The sequence below is a fragment of the Nanorana parkeri genome, unplaced genomic scaffold, assembly GCF_000935625.1.
Source record: "Nanorana parkeri isolate BGI_ZX_2015 unplaced genomic scaffold, ASM93562v1 scaffold19, whole genome shotgun sequence".
NCBI classification, from domain to species: domain Eukaryota; kingdom Metazoa; phylum Chordata; class Amphibia; order Anura; family Dicroglossidae; genus Nanorana; species Nanorana parkeri.
Genome location: NW_017306287.1, coordinates 3,024,119 through 3,047,772, shown reverse-complemented (window position 1 = coordinate 3,047,772; position 23,654 = coordinate 3,024,119). Strand labels below are relative to the sequence as shown.

The 23,654-nt window shown below is 41.4% G+C and overlaps 1 protein-coding gene across 1 annotated transcript in view; it reads right to left on the bottom strand.

The window, feature by feature from the left end:
* The window catches only part of CLUAP1 (clusterin associated protein 1), a 90,461-nt gene that overhangs the window by 39,962 nt on the left and 26,845 nt on the right, over nucleotides 1-23,654 (bottom strand). Inside the window, exons 4-6 of the mRNA XM_018562014.1 lie at nucleotides 18,667-18,846; nucleotides 17,249-17,344; nucleotides 7,253-7,336 (exon numbers count right to left, since the gene is read on the bottom strand). Coding sequence (XP_018417516.1) covers nucleotides 7,253-7,336; nucleotides 17,249-17,344; nucleotides 18,667-18,846 — 360 coding nt within the window. The remainder of the gene's footprint in view (nucleotides 1-7,252; nucleotides 7,337-17,248; nucleotides 17,345-18,666; nucleotides 18,847-23,654) is intronic.

The window sequence follows — 23,654 nt, the reverse complement described above, 5'->3', positions numbered from 1 at the left end:
GGGGCCGCACCGATCGTCGCTAAATACAAGCGATCCGCCGGCTTTACAGCCGGCGGATCGCATGTATATTAACGGGCATCGCTGCCCGTTTTTAAATTGCGGCCATTTCCCGCTCGCGCGCGCCCTGCAGCGCGCGCAAGGGGGCGTGTCTGCGCGGACGTCTAAAGACGCCCGCTCAGATCTAGAGAGCTCCTGGCCGGCCGTTTTTTTACTACGGCCGGCCCGGAGGCAGTTAAAGGAGGGCTATGAGGTGAATGATTTCCACTCATCCTCATGGTTGGAGTCGACTTGTGACAAAGAAACTGTCACAGGTCAGCTCTATTCATCGGGAAGTGAGTGAACACATACCGCTGCTCGCTCGCTTCTCGATCATCTCCCTGCAGAGAGCGGTGACTGTCAGTCATCGTTCCCCGCAGGGATTCCCCCCCTCCCTGCTCCGATCCTCCAGCGCTGACTGGAGGAACAGACAGAGGAGGGGGTGGGCATAGCGGACAGTAATGTCGGGATCCGTCCCGGCTGCAGCGTTCTCAGCCTATAGTGGGCTATAGCTCGCAGTCTACTGAGCTTTGGGTCACGGGAGGAGGTTAGAATATGTCCTCCCGTGACCCTAAAGAGAACTATTGAATAAAAAGGTTACCCCACAGTTCTCTTTTAACCTCTAAGATTTTCTAAAAGCAAACACATTTGTTGCGTTAAACACATTTAAAACGTTTTATCTTCTTTTATACACACCTTTTTTTATGTTTAACTTTTGGTGCTGCAATGCAAAAGTTGTTTGAAGAGGGAAAAGCAGCTCCTTTCGTGCCTTCATAAAAGCATTCACTTTTTACCACGGCCACACCCTTTTCTGCCGTTGCGCCGCTATTCTCGCCCATGCGCATATAATAAAATGAAACTACCGATCCACAGTGCATGCTGTAAAGACTTATCTCGGGAGATCTCGCAGCCATTTTCTTTCTTTTTTTCATGAACAAGATCTCATTTTAATGACAAGGCAATCCCAGTGTGCATTGCTTTGGCAAACTGAAGTCATTTTGCCCTTTCAAAGCAGGAAGTGAATGCTCTGCAAGTGTAAGTATTTCATAATCACAGCATTTTACACCTGACATTTCTATGTTATTATGAATGATCATAGATAGAGGGATGCATTGGTGGGATTTGAGTTTTGAGTGTAAAGGTCCGCTTTAACTGCTTAATAAAAGCTGGAGTTGTGCTTCAATTTATTTGTCGCTTAGTTAAAGAACTCAAATTACCTCCTCTTTGCAGTGGAGCTAGTCCAGCACGGCAAGGGTTAACTGCCTGTTTTGGTCTAGGGGTGAAAATAAAAGAAGAAATACTCACCCAATCATCGATCTTGTGGCAGTGACCCCCTCACCTCGCTCCCCCTTTTCTTCGGCAGTGGTATGTCTCTTGGACTGCATTAGATGTGATGTCATGGGTCCTTAGACCGCCAGAGCCCAGGGGGAGAAGAGGCTGTGGAGGTCTAGCAGCCATGTGGGATCAGGATCGGGTATTTCTTAATTAGTTTTGCCCTCCTAGACTAATAAGAGGTTAGCCCTTGCAATGGCATTCTTCTTTAAAGTCCACCTAAGTCTACCCTGTCCACAGGGTGACAACGCTGCCGTCATTATACTGCAGAATGAACACTACTGTCACCCTGTCAGGATCGAAATCTAGTAAAACTAAGTTATTATAAACAATAATTGCTGCATAATGAGTACTAACAGACTGCATTATATATGCAATTTTCTTTCATTGATTATTATTGATCATTATTCTACTTTGCTAGAAGGGAGAGCATATAGGAGCCCTGACAAGCCCAAAATATTTTTTCACTAGCTCGCCACTGCATTTTGCTGAATTAGCAAAAAACAAACAAAACCCAGAATGAACAGACTGCATGAACTCTAATCCTAAACAGCTCACTGCTGCGCCCGCCAAATCTCTCTCAGTGGACTACAATCTCTTTGTGCAGCTTCCTCCAACACTCTCCCTGATCATATCATATTGTATCATTGCCTGGTGCGTGTACTGACAGGTATCGAGTGCTGTGTAACTGGTATAGAAAAATAGGAGGAATTATTAAAAATGACATGTCTTCAGGGCTTGAAAAATGTTAGGGTGTCTCACCAGTCAGTCAAAATTTTCACCAGTAAGCATGACCAGTCTATAGCCTTGCAATTTATGTTAACATTTTTTGGGGACAGATAGAGCTTTCTTTTGGTGGTATTTAATCACTACTATATCATTACTATATAATTAAAAAAGTACTGTAAATTGCATGGGAAAAAATGCTTTCCCTACATTATTTTTTTAAATATTTATTCTTACCCATATTGTTGGTAAAACATAAAAGACGCGGGTCACATCGGGTAAATAGACACCAAACATGTCAAGCCTTAAAATTGCGCGCACACGCCCTGCATATCTTGCTATAATGTAAACCCTTAATCTCCAAGGAGTAGATTTATATTTTGAGTATAAGACCTATTTTAATAGGCAGTCTTATGTCTGGAGATGCTGATGCAGCCATCTCGGACACTTTGGCTGTTGCTCCATGGAACATCTGAAAGACATCTTTGGAGATGTGAATAAATAGCACTTCGAGGGTGGAAGGTCAAACAAACTCCGGTCTCAATGAAAAAGCTTTCTTCTACCCATCGCCCTTGGTGCTCTCAAATGAGCACAACTGTGCCTGTCAGCCTTGGTAAGCGCGGTCTATCTACATGTCCTGTGAAACATGGAATAAATATGATACTTATAAATAGATAGAACAGGAAAATCCTCTCAGATTGCCATCCATTTTCCCCTACTGCATGTCAAACTAACCAACGCAAATTCATTTACAGCCGCATTTCCTTCAATTATTCAGAGGACTAAAGGTGCCCATACACTGTGCGATTATCGCACGATAATCGCGGGAAATCCCGCGATCGTACGATAATCGCACAGTGTATGGAAGACGTGCGGCCGTTTTTACTGTACGGTCGCACGTCTTTTGTCTGAGGAGCATGCTAGAAAACCAGCCGAGTATCGTACGATTTTCGGCTGGTTTTTAGCATGATCGTAAGATCAATGTCGCACGGCCCGGTGTGCGCACGCGCACACTGCCCGTTCAGCATTGCGGTCATCGGAAGCCCGCCCCTCAGGGGGGCGTGCTTGCGATGGTCGCAAGTACGATCTGCCTGTCCAAGATGGGCAGATCGTACGTTTTTTAAATTACTTTACAACCATTGCAAGACTACTGTCTTGCGATGGATGTAAAGTGTATTTTTATTGACGCATATTTTTATTGACGCATATTGTCCCAATGAAAGCAATGTTTTGGGGTCATGCAGGGTCCCCTTCATCAGGCTCAGATTTCTCTTCTGATCAGTGCGGCGTCATCCATGGTCACTCCAACACCCACTCCTCAAGGGGCTATCCGGAATGAAGTACTGCGGGACATGGGAGGGGTACGAGGTAACAAGGGTGTAGGTAGAGTTTCATTTGGGTGGTTTACAACTGCTGCTTTCACAGAAATACACTATATGGCCAAGTTCGTGGACATCTGACCATCACACCAACCCATATGGCAAAACCGATGTGGACACTCCTCCAAAATATTGAGTTTAGGTGTTTCCAGTGAAGGCCACTGTTAACAGCATAACACATTTTGGACACTCGTATGCTTCCATCCTTGCGATAAAAGTTTTGTGAAGGCCTTTTTCTGTTCTAGCATGACTGTGCCCCAGTGCACAAGGCATGGTAAATAAAGCCATGCTTTGATGAATTTAGTGTGGAGGAAGTCAAGCGGCCTACACCGAGCCCTGACCTCAGCCCTGTTGAAGACCTTTGGGATGATTTGGAATGCAGGTCTTTTTCTCCAACATCAGTACCTGAACTTCACAAATGATCTTTTGACTGAATGTGCACAAATTTTCCACAGACACACTCCACAATCTTTTCAAAAGCCTGCTCAGAAGAGTGAAGGCAGTTACAGCTGCAAAAGGAATGGGGGGGGGGAGAACAGCTCCATATTACTGCCCATTTTTACTACCATTTGGTATTGCAAGGGGGGACTACTGTGAGATCTCTGTGAGAGGTAATAAATATCTCTTAAGTTAACACACGTTTTATGTTCCTAAAAATCATCTCTTCTTCTTCTTAGTGACTGGCTTTCCACTAGCTAAAACAAAACCAGTCAAGACATGCAGAAATGTGCAAGAAAAAATATCAAAAGGTGCTGACGCTCAAGTGCGAATGTCGCCTTAGGTAAACATTTAAAGATATCAAACTAGACCGGCTGCATATTTATAATTTTTTGAGCTTTTAATACACAATAAAGGGAATGAGGAAAATCAGGAAGCATGTGCAGATATTACCACCTGTCTGGTAAAGGAAATGGGAATATCTATGTCATGATTTAATAAAGTGACTGGCAAAACACAAAACGGGGGCCAGTATTAGAGCCCCAACGAGGCTAATTTATAAAAATCGGAACACAAAATTCAAAAGCTGCTGACATCAGAAGAAGAAGCCACGCAATAGTTATTTTTAGTACCAATATGCACTCATTTGTCAAATCTTGATGGGACTATTTATAGATGGTGCACACAATGTGAGGGTTGGAAACATACAATTACTGTAACAATGCCTGACCCTACAGCACCATCAGTCCCTTGAAGTTTCCATGCAAAAATGCTGACTTTTCCATAGTAGGAAAAGAACTGTATTCTCAAAGGATTTAGTAATATCCAATTCGCACATGGTACCAATGTACCCCAGAATCCAACGGGTGCTGGAACAACAGGTGGATGCCACCACAGTATACAATCTCGAAGATATGTTATCTGCACTCCATTCTGCTTCAAAATATCATCTTCATTCGTATTCCTTTTGCATGAGATATGGAGTATCCATATCTCATGCTAAAGGAATCTGAATAAAGATGATATTCTGACGCAGAATGGTGTGCGGACAACATATCTTCTAGATTGTATTCTCTAACGTTTTCCCAACCCCAAGCTGGATCAGCCAGGTGATTGGAAGGAAGTGCTGTGTTGTAGGATGTAGCATTGTTGTGCCTTTTCTGACCAAAATGGAAGTAGGATTTTAAAGGAGGCTCCAACAGTATCCTGCGGTAGCAAATTGTCATAGTATGATGTGACAGCTTATGGTCCTGTTAACCCAGCGGTTTTAGGCTGGGCATGTACCTATAGGTTTTTCATGGGGCTGATCAAAACGAATACTCTCCTACATCCATTAATGGATCTCTTAATATAGTCCTCCAGTTTCTTTCAATTAAAATGTGCACTGAGTGTGCACCATAAGATGTACAACTCACTCACAGAAATGAATGGCTATATTGTCGTACTGCCTCTCCTAATTAGCAGCACACCCACTCATTTTGGAGTAAGTTTATTGCATATATAAAAAAATTATCTGTGCCAATAAGCAAACTAACAGCAACAAGGCACTAGACTGTACACTCACTGTGAGTGTGTATACGTGAAAAATTAATAACTAAATGTGCCGAGCTACCACAATGAGCAATACAAAAAAACAATAATCAGTAACTCAAACAAATGTCAGTGAATAGAAAATGGATCAGGAGTGAAGTCTATAAATGTTAATAACTCCAAAAATGTCCATAATGTAGCAATAGTGATGAATGAAACCCAGGGCCATGAACGTGGATTTCGATCTCAATTGCTTTATAGCCAATTCTTGAATTTTTCATTTTCCACTTTATAGGCATATTTGCTTGGTTGTGAATGATCATGCACTGATGTGCATTTACTCTGTTGGCATATACTTTGTTATGTTTAGCTTTTTATAGAGGGGTTATGAGATGTATATTTTTACAATTTATGCCTATATTTATTGCATAATACATATGAATTGTGGGTGGTTTATGTTCTTTTTCACATAAGAATTGCGGACATTTAAAAAGTTATTGCACAACAGTGAAGAACTTTATTTTTAGTTTGATATGTTCATGGTGAGCTTTGTGTTTATTAACTGCTTAAAAGAGAGCTATGGGATAAGTGTTTTTCCCCACAGTTCTTTTAAGAGTCACGGGAGGACATATACTAGCGTTCTCCCGAGAGCCAAAGCTCAGTATATCGCAAGCTACAGCTCGCGGTATACTGAGACCGCCGCAGCCGGGACAGATCCCGACATTACTGTTGAGATCTACCCAGCTGCGTGAGTGACAGCGGGCTCTGCCTATCTAGAGGCAGAGCCAGCTGTACCCGCCCCCTTCCCTCCACTCAGTGCTGGAGGATCGGAGAGGAGGGGAATCCCTGCAGGGAGCCATGAATGACAGTCCCGGCTCTCTGCAGAGAGATGATCGAGAAGTGAGCGAGCAATGGTATGCGTTCGCCCACTTCCCAATCTATTGAGCCGACGTGTGACAGTTTCATTGTCACACGTCGGCTCGAACTATGAGGCTGAGTGATTTCCACTCACCTCATAGTTCTCCTTTAAGTGCCTAAATGTAATTTTAGGTTTCATTTTAGCGTGGGACACCTAATTGGATAGAGAAAATACCCTAAGGTTCCCCCATCCACGCTGAATCTTCCCTGCTGGGCTATTGACCTGCTGTCACCGAGCAGCCAAGATTTTTCAGACTGGCTTATTAAAAAAAAAAAAAAGGATGGAGGAGTGCCAACTGGGCCGCACACCGGCTGGATTTCAGCCAAGTAAGCAGGACTCGGCTGAAATTCAACCAGTGTATGGCCAGCTTTACAAAGAAAACAAATTGCAAGACTGCACACTTTTCCTACATATGCCTGTAATGTGTTTAGCAAATTTAGACAGAAAGTTCCATTGGGCTTTAACATTTATAGAGGTTTCCAAAAATAATTATCTTTGAATTCAGACTCACATTAATAAACCTACATAGACCACCAACACTAAATTTAAATATCTGAGCAATGTTGCTTACATTTTTAAATTCAATGGTGGTGGTTTATGTAGGTTTATTTTTCCTAATATTATTCGCAGTCAAGTTTGGTCTAATTTAAAGTGTACAATAAGTTTACAATTTAATTTTTTGTGTACTTTTTGCCAATAGTGTGGAAACCAGTTTCCTCTTTATTTATATCATCACCTGAAGCTAACCCATGCAAAAAAACGGGGTGGAAATACAAACACAGTGCAGAAATCATCCCTGGCGGGCAGTGAATCTATCTATGATCATCGTGCTACATAATATCCTTACAGCTAAGCCATCAGGCTTATATATCAAATATTAACATTTACTTACTAAGACTTCTTTGATGGACATCCGAAGCACCTTCTCAGTCTCATTGATTTCCAAGGGACGTGCAATGGCAGCCGTCCTCATTTCCTGCAGGGATACAAACATTTGTTGTTAAACACTTATAGGTAATTTTCTAACTCTGAATGAATGATTATTTAACATCACAGCATAACTCTGTGCAAAAATGCCTCCGAAAAAGTCACCGCCCCGCAAGGCTCATTATTCAACCATAATTATGCAGCAATTACTTGCTGGGAAATCATGTATGAAAAAAAACCATTATACAATATTCCAGGTCTATGAATGACTTTACCAAAAGCCATTTACAAATTGAAAGCGTAATATTTCCTACAATGTATTAATATAAAGCCAAACGTAATCAAAGCATCTCCAGAAATGCAGTGATTTGCTGCAGGGGCACAGCGAGAGGTGTCAAAACACCACCGCTTTATTGTCATGTGGAAGATGACACTCAAGCAGCGAATTACAGAAACTGGAGATGTCTGTGGTTGACATCTGGGACGCAGCGAACACCCTGTTGACAGAGAAATTACATAACAGATCTATCCTCTGGAAAAGTATAAATGCGTCTTGCTGCACTCCTTACAGGTTTAAAGTATAACTTGTAGAGTCCAGGTGGGTGCTTGCAATGACTACAGATGGCATCCCAATATTAGGAATAAACTGTTTAAACCTAAAACTGTATTGAGAACCCGGGAACACAACAAGAGGTTAGAAGAGAAGGGGATCAATCGTAGAATTCGCAAGGGATATTTCACTGTGATAGTGGTGGAAGTTTGGAATTCCCTCCCACAGGTGGTGGCATCTGCGGATAACATTGACAAATTCAAGAAACTACTGGACGAGTTTGTTCTCTTGCAGAATCTACAGGGTATGGGAAGTTGTAAAGCAGGAAAAACACACACACACACACACACACACACACACACACACACGTTGGACTGGATGGACTTGTTCTTTATTCAACCTTACTATGTAACTATGTAAAACATACACAAAGTTCAAGAATGTCCCCAGCACACCAAGGGTAAAGTAAAAATCAGTCCATTTAATGACAAGACATTGTCAATCAAAGGCAAGCGCTTTCGGGGCCGCGCAGGGTCCCCCTTCATCAGGCTCAGGATGAATCCTCTGGAAAGACGCTGCTGGTAGTTTCAAAAGTATAGTTAATTATGGCAGAATGAACCAGTAAACACAGCGGCCTTTAGAGGATGAACATACATGGGTTTATCTGGACAGAGAGCCAGGATATAAAAAAAAAAGTAGAACTTTAGAGCCCTTCAGCAGTTAAGCCGTCCACTGGGTCAGTTTAACACTCAATTCCAGCTAAACAGCTGCATACATATGTTTTTTTAAGGGGTTTTCAGTCTGGTCACTTGAAAGCACAGGTCTTCCTCCCTTTGGCGCTGGGTGTGTTTTAAAAATTCTACAGAGAACAGCACCACATAATGATGAGGCACCGTTCCCTTCAGCATTCTTTGCATTCTGCCCTGAGTCCAGGGTGGCTAAGGCTCCATTCACACAGGAGCGCCTGCCTGTGCGTATTCAACTGTACGGATATGCGCAAAGCCGCTCTAAACAGAGAAAACAATGCACTTTAATGTGCATCGTTCAGACTATTGCAAGGACCACGAGGTACGAAACTAGTGCAAGCACGATATTTAATAGCCGCAAACGGGGGGAATCCGGGTGGATTCAAATTTTACCGTTTTCGCCCCGCACAGAAAACTGTCCAGGAAACGCAAACGCTATATGTGAATGGAGCCTTAATGTTCCCAGGAGGCGGGTCCTTGACGATGCCAGGAAGTACCTTCTATTTCGTGGTCTGCCCTTGCAGAATGCTTCCAATGCATATATAAATATTTAATTTCTTCTTCTTATTGGTATATTTTTCTAGTTTTCATAAATAAGTTCAAAAGGTCTTCTGGGAAAAGAGGAAGGGGCCAAAGGATTTATGGATTTTCTTCTGCTGTCAGAGTTTATTTTCAGAAAGTGACAAATAGGGGAGCCCAGCAGATGGCCTGTCTACCTGGCAGTCACATCCCCAGATCTGAGAAATGCTAATATGACAACCTACTTTCTGAAAATGACCTTTGCTATTTTTTTTTCCAATGTCAATCAGGCCCGGTTTAAATGTTAAAACCGTGTTTATGGTTTTGATTTCATAATTAAAGTACATGTAACTGGGTCACATTTCATTTGTGGAAGCACTGCGTATCAAACAATTACATTTTTTTTTAAATAATATACGGTGTCACTTTTTTTTTTTTCCTTTTGGATTAGGGTGATCTTATCAGTCATTTAGCTACAAATGTGCACCAGTAAAAGTTTAAAAAATAAGACGGGGTTGAAAGGTAAAGTAAAGTGAAGAATAATGAAAAGCAACTGAAAAAGATAATTGCAAGTAACAGGAAGGAAAAAAAAAAAAGAACCACATTAGGTATGCCGCAGGTAGACATGACATGAAGGAGCACTGCACATTAAGCTGATTGTATTCAGATATACATTCAAAAAAGAAACTTCAAAAGGAATATGGGTTCCCTTTAAATGAAGTGGTTTAAAAAGTGCTGTCATTGAATAGTAACATGTACATGAGAGGCAGGACCGGTGATGCATGTTCACAGAAAGGAAAAGAATGACTTGTCCTCGTAAGTAATAAATGGGTTTCTATGAAGAATATTAGATGGAAAGCTTCTGTCAAGAAAAGCAAAACCCGTGGGATAAAAAGATTCATTAGAGGAGTGTCGGAGATATTCCCATTCATCCATATGTTGGAGCAGATTTATTAAAAGACCAAACAAACCATACTAATGGGAGAGAAGCTTCTTCCACTTCCAAACTATGTCACACATGGAGAAAGCACATGTATTCCACGCACTAATCTAGGTCGGGCCTGGACATGCTGTGCTCTCCAGCTGTTTTATGGATATGTTTATCTATAAGATCATATGAAGGCAATGAAGGTGTCCTTGAACTAGATATTCCAGCATACTCTGCCAGCTTGGCTTGCAGATTGTGCAGCAGATCCAGACTAGGGGTCTCCAAGCACTAGTTTGGGAGTTGTGTGTACATGTTAGCAGCCATTCCCTATTGAAACATGCTTAGAGAATCACAACTTTTGAAAGGCAGACTTTCTAGCAAAGCTTCTTTAACTCTACTGCCTCTCCGCCTTACCTGAAATCAGCACAGAATTGGGCTCCTGTGGAAATTCTCTGTGTGGTTTTTCAATAGGACCTAATGAAGAAGCCATCAACTTGAAAGCCTGCAGTTAAGACTACTTCCCCATAAAGTCTTATGAAGGAAAGCTGTACATTGCATAGTACACTGCTGACCGATGGCTTGGTGAGCACTGGAGCCGCCCAAGCCGGCACAGCCGCTCGATCAGATCTATCACCAGGGTATAGTACTTACCACAGTGGAGAATAGAGAAGTCTCTGGCCTGACTAGAATTACAAAACCTTTAGCAGGTAATACACCAGTATACCAAAAACATGTATTTTATCTCTAGGTAGAAGTGCCTGGCTTAAATCATCAATTGGTTTCTTTATACTCTTAGGGACTCCTCAAATGAGATCCCAGCTACACCCAACAACGCCCCCCTCTCTGAGCGCACTGAAACATTGTGCACACAATGGAACATAAGTGGGAGTCTAAAGTGCACAGAATTATGTGACAATTAGCAGTAGCACCGGACACAAAACACTTTGAGTAATCAGCTAAATCTGGTTGCAATGGATTATTGAAAATCCTGGCTAAATGATGGACTTCCTGAAATTAGCGCAGTTGCACTGTCTCCAGGAGAGTATTATAAGTTCACTGATTGCTTTCACTTGCTGCCTGGAGATTGCTATTTAAAGCATACTTCCATACGTATGAATCACCAGTATTTTTTGTGTGGTACACCTGTTGGAAAAGTGAGGGACTTCTGATTGGCACTATGACTAACTATGCCCTTCAATGACTGCATGGAGTTATGAAAAACTTTGTAAAATCAGAATCTCAATTGTGACATAATAAAATCATGTGGCCACAGCATGCCGCTTTCCCAGTAATATGGCTTCTGGTCCGAGCCTCTTAGTTCACCAGAGATTGCTTGTTGTGACGTAACTCTATGCACTGGCTATTTAAAACCCCTCACTACAGGGGGGTGAAGGGCTCAGGAGTGCATGAGACGAGGAGCAAGGCAATACATCACACGTTCAGTTCATTAGCCACCATGAGTAACGAGCACACACTGGCTTCACAGCTATCTTTTTGTGCCTTGGCTGCGCATTGCCTGGAATCTCAGGTTCACCCATTTAATTATACACGTTTGCATCACCGACAAGCGCGTGGCTGACCTGCTTCGTGAAATGTAATAAAAGACAGCAATTGTTAACCCTTCTTCTAGCCATTTTGGGTTTGCTAGACTGCGCTATGCAAAATCTATATCTATAACTATGGATGACTTGTTCATTTCCATTACATATCAAAATTAGGATCAATGCTTGTCAACTATGTCCTAATGCAAAAGCTGACAATAAATGCCGCTGTCAAAGTTCATTATTCTGCCTGCTTTAAAATACTAAAAACTGGATATAATCAGTTGATGTTAGTTGCTGCATGATAACCTTTGCACCACATTGCAACATGTATCCTCATAGTATATACACTGAGTGGCCAGATTATTATGACCACCCCATCAGTACTTCATTGGGCCACCTTTTGCCTTCAATACTGCGGCGATTCTTCTTGGCATTGACTCCACGAGATGTTGAAAGGTGATGCGAGGAATCTGACACCATGCCTGATGAGTAGCACTGTCCAGTTCTGTGAGATTTGATGGTTGTGGAACCAGCTGCCTGATGGCTCTTTCAACTTCGTCCCACAAATGCTCAATTGGATTGAGATCTGGTGATTGTGGGGGCCAACTAAGCAAGGTAAATTCTCCCTCATGTTCTTGAAACCACTCCTGCACAATACAAGCACCGTGGCATGGCGCATTGTCTTGTTGGAAGAAGCCATCAGACTTGCCAACCCTTGAAAACGTCTGTGATGAAACGCGTTGGGGGCAGTCCTGCAGTCACTTAGTGGTGAGACAAGTTGTTTTACATGCTGGTTTGTAAGTGTGCCATGATACCTTTCTACAGTCCTGCAGTCACATCACACCTTCAGTCTGTTTGAGTCTGTTTTAGACTGACCGGCCGGCATTTCGTTTTATATTTAATAAATTTGTTCAAGCCCTTTTTTTTTAAATCTAATAAACTATCCTAATTTACCACACTATGGAAGTACTGCCTTTTCTTTCCTGACTTCGAACGGAAGTTTCATAGGGACAGCAGTAAACCCTGTGAAAGTCAGCAGTGGGAAGAGGACGGGGAAGGACTGCCTGCATCTTGGTGCTGTACACGGCCTGAAAACATCTTCGGTCCGGTGAGTACATACCCTAGAGGGGATTTCTGCGCCTCCTTCTTTTACAACACGAATTATCACTGAATGGGATATACTTTCTCTTCTTCTAATCCTGACTGTTTGGATCATCTAGAATAGTCGGAAGAAAAATGGGAGATCGCACTATTTGAACACTTTGGTTGCTAGAGACCATTTTTTTACTTATTTTTTTCGTTGTTTTCGTTTTCACAGATTTTTCTACACTGGTTTTTGAAACACCAATTTATGATATTTATTATTGGTTGTACCTACATATTAGATGATATATCGTTTATCACCTATTTTGAGTATTATATTTAATATTATATAAAATTCACTGTTTGGTCTTTACTAGGAGATATACACGGCCACATGTTATAGTGATAGTATACTCACAGTTCCATGTGAGGATACATGGTATATCATTCATTTCGATCATATTATACAAAGTGGTTCACTGTTTGTTATATTGTGACATTTGTTTCATTTATTTGAGGACACATGGTCTGTACATTTTGATTATAACATACCAAGTAGTTCACTGTTCACATTTTCTAAGAGATATCACTTTATTATCACATTTGATTTTAGATATATGTGATATTTGTTGTAAATAATTCCACTCTTGCAAAAGTGTTTCACACATTTTATTTTTCACATAATACCGTTTAGGTTGTGAATGCACATGGTTGGATGTAATACCGTGAGGCTGTTAGCGCTATACTGTTGATTGTTAGATAGGATGAACTTGATCAGCAACGATACTTTGGTATGTTGTGCTATTCAGACGTTGTTCCACACGAATTCCAGGGCCCAAATCATGCCAGGAAAACATGCCCCAAACCATAACACTGCCCCCACCAGCTTGAAGGGTTGTACTCATGCATGTGGGGTGCATGCTTTCATGATGTTCCCGCCAAATTCTCACTCTGCCATCTGCATGATGCAACTGGAAACGTGACTCATCGGACCACAATACTTTTTTCCAAAGCTCAACTGTCCAATCCTTGTGTTCCTGTGCGAATTGGAGACGTTTCATCTTGTTAACTGCAGACAGCAAAGGTGTTCGAACAGGCCTTTGGCTTCCATATCCCATACGATGCAGTGTACGGCGAACAGTGCGTTCAGAGATCATTTGAGAGGATCCCCGATTAAGATCTGCAGTAATTTGATGCACTGTTGCCCTTCTGTTGTCTTGTACCAGTCTTGCCACTCTCCGTTCTGCCCTAACATTGACTAGTCGCTGACGGCCACAATTCGCACGTTCAGACCCAGATTTTCGGCTGACAGTCCAGTCTTTAAACACTTCAACAACAGCTGCTCTTGAACATTTAACGAATTCTGCTGTTTTGCTGATACTCGCTCCATGGCTCCGAGCGCCAACAATCATTCCACGTTCAAAGGCTGTTAAATCGTGTTGTTCACCCTCTTCAGAAAAAAATCTCTTCTACTGTCGTGGTAAACAACCTGCTTCCCTATTTATAATGGTCTGGCCCTCTAGCAACTTCAGCGCCAAATTATAGCTAATTTGCCCACAAATGTCAGGTGGTCATAATAATCTGGTCACTCAGTGTATATGACATGATCCTCTGCAGAAAAAAAATCAAAAAATTAACGAGTACATTTTGAAACTATACTATACTTTCCCTTTAAATAATACAAATACAAGAAGGGTTGACTATGCCTACACGTTGTAGGAAATATAGCAATTGCTCTTCTGAACAGACAACGTTGCAAGTATAAAGCCCAACTGAAGCTTTCCACACACTGTTCTATTTATATTCCTGTTCCTCTGAATGTTATACATTTTCACAGATATTTCTTTGAAAAGGTCTTGAAGCGTAACAGTCCTCCCTTCCCCAGCAATGACAGATCAAATATGCCCCACGCCGCTCTGTATGCCAACGCCGCCATCTTCTCCCCTACATCTTGCAGGTTCCTCATTGCTTTTTTCCGCCCATTAGGCGGTCACTTGTGATGTAATTTTCAATCTTTGAAGCTGTCAAGCTTTCAATAAAATAATCCCATGTCATTCTGCCATTAAGGTCCTAGCTACAACACTACCAGGTATAGGGTGACACTGCTCTTTCCCAGCTCCCCGTCACATGGGCTACCAATGGTGAATACAAGTGGTCCTTTCAACACACATTTTGCAGGTATGGTCCACTGTTGTCACTATCAGGAAGTCCACCCTGAACAATGCCATGCAATCATCACTGGAGTGCATGTAGACAGGAAGTAGCTGCAGAAAGGTGGCAGGATATCAGCAGCATTGAGATGCAAGGATGAAAAAAAAAAAGTAAAAGAACGGCATATTATTTTATTTTTAAATGGCAAAACCGTATAGTACATACTGCTTCAGTAAACTAAATGTCATTCAACTAGGGTTTACATCTACCTGTATGACCTCTTATTCTTCTTAAACTGAACATGACCCTTTCACTACAGGGTCAAATAAGCTCAGTGTAAAAGAAGAGGCTATAAACTTACCTTTCCAGCAAGCAGCCTATGTGTTGAAACGCCACACATACCGCCACAGTTGTGTGAATACTTGCTACTTCCACCAAACGCTTTGGTACCACGCGCCAGCTACCACCCGTCAACTATTGGATGTACAAGCAGATGGGACAAACCATAGTGTGTTGTGAGAGGGGCAGATATTTGGCCCACCCAAAGTGTCCAATATCGGCAACTGTCTAGGATGAACAACATGGCGGCATTTCAACACATAGGCAGCTGGAAAGGTATAAAGGCTCTCCTTTTACAGCACATTCTTATTTAAATTGTGACTCTGTAGTGACAAGAAACGTGTATAGATGTCACCAGCACAACAAAAATCCTTTCAGGATAACAAAATTTTCATTTATTGAAGATTCTTGTCATAAAACTTTTTATTTTTTAAGTTTTATGACAAGAATCTTCAATAAATGAACATTTTATGATCCTGAAAGAATTTCTGGTGAGCTGGTGGCATCTATACACGTTTGCTGATACTGGCGGCCCCATCCGCAGTGACTGCGAGCACCCCGCCCCCCAGCCATTAGACCGGATATTCTGTAAAGAGTGCAACAAGCAAGATTGAATAGTGTCTGTAGTGACAGGGTCACGTTAAAGTAAACCCTCCTTGAAAAAAGCATGGAGGCTACCACTGCTAACTTATTCTGCAAACGCTTGATGTCCGGCTATCATGCTGACCCATTGGCTTCTATACTTTTAGCCATTAACCCAGAACAACAATGCAGATAAGCACTTCTGACTGTTTGACTAACTGGCCTGATCTGCATGCTTGTTCCAAGTCAGGGACTTAGAAAGTGATGAAGCCAAGGGGGCAGCATAGGAGCTTGGCAGCAGCCATGACTGCACCTATATTTCTCTTAAGAAAGGTTTACTTTAAATATAATTTCCCAGTTATGTCTGGCCATTAGATTTTTATTTAACTGAAATCATACACCTTTGGCATATTAATGGTATAATTATGTTTTTTTTTTTTTAATTTTCTGTTATTTATTTTTGCATAAATGTTGTATGTTATATAATTTGGAAAATAATAAAGCTTATGAAAAGGGAAAAAAAATCATACACCTTTTTTTTTAATGTACATAAAAGCTTTCACATAATTCATAGATCATTATGGGTCTCTTTAAGATTGAGCACATCAGTAGCTGGTTGCATGCATATTCTCTCTCTCTTTTACATTTCTGAATAGAGCTTGAACAGGCAGATAGGGTAGGGAAGGAGCAATTGCACTGACTCATTCATGTTTTCTTTTAAGCTGCCTATACACTAATATTTTAATCATCCAACCTGCGGGCTGAACAAAGAAAGTCTAATAGATTCTTCCATCAATGCTTACGGGAGTTGATTGAGGAATCTCCCGCTGTCTTAATTGCATTCTGACAGTGGCTGCTGTCACAATACCCAAACAAAGCTAGCAGCTGATTAGCTGCCGCCTCTGTTCATTAGAAGATTTTCCAACCGGCTCCTTTGATTAGCTGATCGAGGGATGCCTGCTAAAAGTGTGCAGACAGCGGCACTCACCGTGTGAATTGTGGCTCCTTCCTCAACAACCAGCTAAAATTTGCATAGTGTATGGCCAGCTTTAGATTTCAACTTGAGCTATTGAGTGCTGTAGATATCAGTTTGCTTGCAACAGGAGGTCAGTAAAACTGGAAATAGTGTGAAAAGGAGCCCCAAGCTCCACCTGCCGATTGGCTATAAGCATACATATTATTCATATGCAATACTTCATAATTACCATAAAAAATTAAAAATACATTTTACATTTCTAATTTTAAATCCTAAATATTTTAAAGAAAGAAAAAAATGTATAGAAAACCACTACACATTTCCCTTACCTTATATTCAACCGCTTACCTTTCTACCTTTTCTCCTACGGATTATATGTCCTCTTCATTGCATACATATTGCTGTGCAGCTATATGTACTTTTTCTCATTTTCCTTGTGTACTAGTAGTTACTTATCTTTGTGTTTAACATTGACTTTTACAGTACAAACAGGAGATATCGGTGCCATATAAACCATTCATTATCATGCTATACAACACTTACTCGGAGATCAGCCTCCTTGCCTAAGATATCATATAGTGATGCTCCTTTGGAAGTGATTTCAGATGCAAGCTGCCTGGCTATCTTCAGGTCTGTGATCTGCAGAAAAAAAGTGACACATAGAGATAAGTGTGACTACACTGCTGTCATGGACTGCAATTCTCATGACACTGGAACGTTATGTGCAATAGGATAACCTTAACTAACTTTCTTCCAGGTTGGTATGTAATGATAACAGAACAGGAAGATTGGAAAGTCTAATTACAGTGATTACCTGCAGTGTGTGTGGGGGAGAAAAACCACCACTACAATAGATTGACTATTGATTGTGAAGTGCACCAATTAAGTCTAAAATCCCTGTGTGTCACAAGACAATCTGATAACTCGCAACTGTTGTATATACTTACAGTATCTCACGGAAGTGAGTACACCCCTCACATTTTTGTAAATATTTTATTATATCATGTCATGTGACGACACAGAAGCAATGACACTTTGCTACAATGTAAAGTAGTGAGTGTGCAGCTTGTATATCAGTGTACATTTGCCTTCCCCTCAAAATAACTCAACAAACAGCCATTAATGTCTAAACCGCTGGCAACAAAAGTGAGTGCACCCCTAGGTGAAAATTTCCAAATTGGGCCCAAAGTGACAATATTTTGTGTGGCCGCCATTATTTTCCAGCACTGCCTTAACCCTCTTGGGCATGGAGTTCACCAGAGCTTCACAGGTTGCCAGTGTTCGAAAGTGATATAACAACAGCTCCCAGCCGATCAGCATCACGTTGTTTTCCAACCCAATCAGGAAGCCAGATCATTACCCACTGCCTCGCTTCCTGATTGGCCAGGAAGCTGGCCCTCAGCTTCCCGGCCAATCAGAATGGAGCCGGCCAAACAGCATGGAGCCGGTTCCCTAGCCAATCAGGAAGCTGGGCGGCTAGTCATTACCCACCGCCCGGCTTCTTGATTGGCCGGCACTCGCGGCACTGCCGCTCAGAGGAAATCTCCCTCTGTCCAGAAGTTCCGGTATCGGGGTAAGTATCAAAACATTTGGGCGAGTACTAGTACTCGCCCAAATACTCGGTATCGGCACCTATACTAGCAGCGGTATCAGTGCATCCCTACTTGAAACATTTGTAGTGTTGATCTATATCAAATGTTTTTGTTTGATTTGTTCATTGCAAACAGCTGAAAGTCTGTAAATGTTGCCAATAAACCTGATTTGCAATGGAAGTTGAATAATTTGCATTAGAACTGCGTATATATTTCATGAGGACCTATTCAGTACAGAGAAATTAACCACAATGGTGTGTAGGAACTTCAAGTAGACAAGTGGTAGCCTAGATAGCCAATAAATCAACTCACGGAAAATGGTAAAAGCACGGTAAAAGAACAAGAGACAAGCAGGAAAAAAATACTGGCCTTATTTCCCAGGTCAAACTTGAATGTGGACATGTCTTCCTCCCCAGTCTGGATAGTGTCAATCCCTTTGGTTTTCATGGCATTGTACAAGATGGTGGTCACCTTCAGCAGCTCCTTTACAGAGTATCCATCTGCCTGGTACAGTTTCTTGGTGTTTAGTTTAATGTGAGCTTTGGTGGCCTGCAAAAAAAACAAAAAATAACTGGTACGCAGGTTTTATTTGGTACCAAACCTTCATTCCCCTCAATACACAAAACTAAACTACATTCTAACCATAACTGGATGGCATTTAAATGTTTTTTTTTCTTTTTGGAAAATACACTGTTTATGCCTTCTTTTCTCTTGTCTGCATCTCAGTGCTGCTGTTCTCCAACAGCTTTTTTACAGGCATTTCATGTCTATATGTTTACGCTCCAGCAATGACTGTTTATTATTGTTCAGATTAATGTTCACATCAATACTCAAAAAATGTGATGGATCCAATTACAAGGCACTTTAGGGGGGAAAAGATGCCAGCAAATAACGATCACGTATACACACATATGAGGTCAATCTTACAGGCACAAGAACTTTCATTTAAATACTGTATATTCCTCAATAGCCACAATGCATATAAATCAACCTTGAGGGCCCAGTCACACCATAAAGAGTGTGTTCCAGAACGTTCGGCCTCTGGAACGCACTGGAATTCAACCCAGCCGGCTCACTTTGTTTTGGGGGTGGGAGTGTGCAGTGCACATTAGTGCCTGCGTTCCGGTCCAGTGCGATCTGCAAAAAGTAGCAGCATTGTTGCAGATCGCACTGGACCAGAACGCAGGCACTAATGTGCCACGCATTTGGGTGCTGGCGATTGCACTGCGGGCCGGGGGGGGGGCAGTGGTGAGGTGTGGCTGCAGTTCCATTGACCTCCCACCCCAAAACAAAGTGAGCCGGCAGGGAGCAAGTTGTGGGAGGGACCAAGCAGGCTCCACCCACTACAGGCGGCCTACAAAAAACTATAGGAGGGGGCGGAGACAAGACCAGTCACCCTGCACAAAAAGAAAGCAGCAGTGACTGGTCTTAATGACAGGAAGCTCCAAATTTCACACTGGATTACTGCATAGATCTGGAGGAAATACACAAAGCCCACCAAGATTCCAGGAAGAATACACAGGGCTCTTGTATGAGGACAATATTTGCTTATCCTCGAGTTCAGCTTTAATCTTACTCATCATGACAGTTGTTAACTGTGCAATTACTGCTGACTGGATACCAACTTACACAGAGTTGACTTTGCCTCCTTGTCCATGAGTTTAGATAAGAAGAGACTAGCTCTGTGCTGCTTTTCAAAGATATGAGAGGAAAGCCTGAGATTATTTTAGTTAGTCCGCATGGGTTTAGATGAGAAAAGTTACAGACGGTATAAAACTTTGTAAGTATTTTATCTCAGTGTGATTAACAATATACCAGGAAAAGAACTTTGACTTGCTCCAACCCTGTTAAGACACTTCTTTACACCTCTCTTCCCCTAGCTCCAACAAGGAATTATTTGTATCCAACTAGGTAAAGATCAGACAATGAGGGACAAGCAGCGCAGAACTCCTAATACTAAGAGATTATTCAACTTTATTTCATCCGGGTCCTGGCATTCCATAGAAAATACATCTTTTAAAAAAAAAAAATATTAAAGGTCTAATACAACGTGAACCTCATACAATGCAGGTTATAAATATGGTACCTGAAGTTACATATAGGGATGAGCTTCGCGTTCGAGTCGAACCTATGTTCGACTCGAACATAGCACGTTCGAGCGTTCGCCGAACACCGAACATTATGGGATGTCCGCGGTTTGTTCGACCGCGGGACATCCCACAATGCACTGCGCCGTCCGCAACGGTAATTGGCTACAGTCCTGCACCTGACCGCCTGCAGCAACCTACCTGCAGGCCAAAAGTTGTTTTTCTTTTTAAATGTCACTTTTTGCTGCAGCAGTGCAGCAGGTTCTATACATCCTACAGATCCACCACTTCACCGGCAGGTTATGGGGACCCCCAAGGCACGATATTTGAAGGAATTTTTCATTTTTACTCTTACCCTGTAAATCATGTAAAAATCACTGTTCCTTTAAAAAATATTTTTTTAGGTTTTTTTTGTTTTAAATTTCATTGATTCCTGTCATTCAGGGCACTACCCGGATCCCCATACACTTTTTATGGCCAATAAATTGCATATAAGGCTTCAAAATGGGGACCTTTAATTTTCTGAGTTCTACCCCCATAGACTTGCATTGAGTTCTAAGTTCGAGTTAGAACTTTTTCCATGTTCGAAAGTTCGAGTTAGAACCGAACACGGGGGTGTTCGGCTCATCACTAGTTACATACTGTATGCATCTCAAACAATCAGTTTTAAATGAAAGAAAACTAAAATGTTAACCTAAAGCCCAATTGAACTTTTAGATTAGCTAAATACATTCCAGGTGCATCAAAACAAAAGGTGCGCAAAGTCTTGGTGCATTATCACAAATAGTGTTGACGTGTGTGAGGGGAGCCTATTATTTGTATGAGCTCCCAAACGTATGAAAATGCACCAAAAGAGGGTGCATTCATTGATGCTATGTGCATGGGCATATGTAATGTTAATATTGTATAGATGGATTTGTATGGCTATTTTTGTTTGTGATTGTTTAATAAAACTTTGAATATTGATAAAAGGGTGCATTTACATTTTTTTTGAAAGGCATGGTGCCATGCTTTGTTAAAGTACTATTAAATGGTCAGTCTTTTTTTCAAATTAATGTAATGAATGCAGATCAAGCAAATATACATTGCCCAGCAAAGTATTTCTTTACATTTTTGCCCAAGCACTTACAGTAATCATGTGTCTGAACAGCTGCTTCCAAGTCTCTCGTCTCAGCTTCCCTGAACTTCCTGTCCAGGACAAGATCAAGGGTCTGAGACACACATAGCTTACTAGCATACACAAGGGTGACTGCATGGCACTTTGCTTGAGAAATGATTCATTTTAAAACAGGAAGTCAGGACCAGTGCTAAGGGGATCAGCTGATTCTGCAGAAACTTAAAATTTTGAATAGCTTAAAAATCTTTTGATTTTAATATGCTTTGGGGTGCCATTAGGAATGAACTGCACCGCAAAACACCCAAATGATCATGGAGAGGTGGCTACTTTACAACACACAAGGACCATGGGGAACAAAAGTAGCCCCCCTCCAGAAGGAAGGACAGTGTCAGCACCAATTCAGAGATGATTTGAGGTTCTACAGTCGAGTGATACACAAATAAGATAAATTTTTGTTGATAGTTAAAGCGGACCTTTACTCCCTTTTACTAAAAATCACATCAGCATGCCTCTCTACATGCCGATTTAAAATCATCTCACTTTTATTAAACAAACTTGGTTTTCATTTACTTACATATAGAGTTCATCTACTTCCTGGTCCAGTTTTGGCACAAATGATGTAAGTGCAAAAGCATTGCATCCTGGGAAGGTTACATCAGCACTGCTGGGAAATCTCATCTGTAATCTCACAAGATCTCAGGGAAAGGCATTTCCTCCCCTGAGATGATGTGCATGGTCACATGTCCTGGTCACATGTCCTAGTCACATGTGCCAGATTTTCAGGAAGTAAAGGGAGAGCTAGTAATCTGCCCTTCGTTAACATGGCCACTGTGAGAAGACTGGGGAAGAAAAAAGAAATAAGATATGCAACGAATACAAAGCCTGCAAATTATCTAGAAGTATCTGTTTGTAGGTTGTCATTACTAAACATTTCTAAAGGTGCGTCTGCTGTTATTTTAAAGATATGGGTAAAGGTTTAAAGTACTTAAATGTATTTTTAAGGTTTAACGCCAGAGTTTAGGGTCACTTTAAACTGAAGGTTCCGTTTGGCTTTAAAGATATGGTCTTGCTAGGATGAAAAGAGAAGTAATGAAATGGCTGCTTCAGGCTCCCTGCACTACTATTCAAATGACACCATGTGTGCTTCCCTCTTGAACCCCAATTCCCTTTTCAACCCACAAGCAAATTGACATGTGACCTTACTGGCCCTAATAATTGTAAGTGTGTAGATGTATGACTGAGGTGGGGATGTTATACTGTACTGCAAGCTCCAGCAAGGCTACCTCGAATAAGAATAGTTCTATGTACTCGCCAAAGCTCTGCTGAATATTTCAGTATAATTAAAGTTGGGATTAAGGTTTTGGTACAAGACACGTCTTAGGGATATATCCTATTCTAGGCAAATATACAGTACTTGCTTGACATCATACTTATGTACATCCTATCCGTCTTTCATTACAAGAGTTACCTTTTTCTTTTTTTGGAAAAATACGATATTTAATTTAGTAATATTGAAAACTGTCAAAGATTTGGAAGATTCATTTTACCAAGATCTATAATTAAAAATATGTTTATTTTGTTTCTTCCAGTCAGTTTTGCTAAAATATATTGCCACCCCTAAGGAAAATAACATTTTACGGGATTCTGGTAAATGTATGTTTTGATGGATTTAAATAGCCCGAAGACTGTATATAAAGGCACATAAAGATAACCAGTGTGAGCCCACATTCTCAATCAAATGCTTTCCAGAAAACAAACAAAAAAAACAGTGCTGCTGCCAATTATGACAATAATTAGTCACCACAAGGGTGGGCTCCAAGCTGGTTCCTCATGACTCCACTCAGGGTCATGTAATTCTAAATCTTCATGGTTAGGGGTGAGTTTTGCATTCTGCTGTAATTGTTCAGCAAGGCAGTGCTTAATTGCATACACTGCTAGACGGAGTAGTGACGGCCGGGGGCGAGAGGTGATGTAAGAAGCCTGCAGGGAAAATCTATAAAATAATGTCTTTGATTGTTTCCTTAAAATATAAAGTAGATAGGAGCTGATCAGTGACACATCACCCAGTGCCAGACCTGTGGCGACCAATATCACGATTGGTTTTTCTTTAACCCTTACGCTGACACAGGCGGTTTTGAAGTTTTTTGCACACG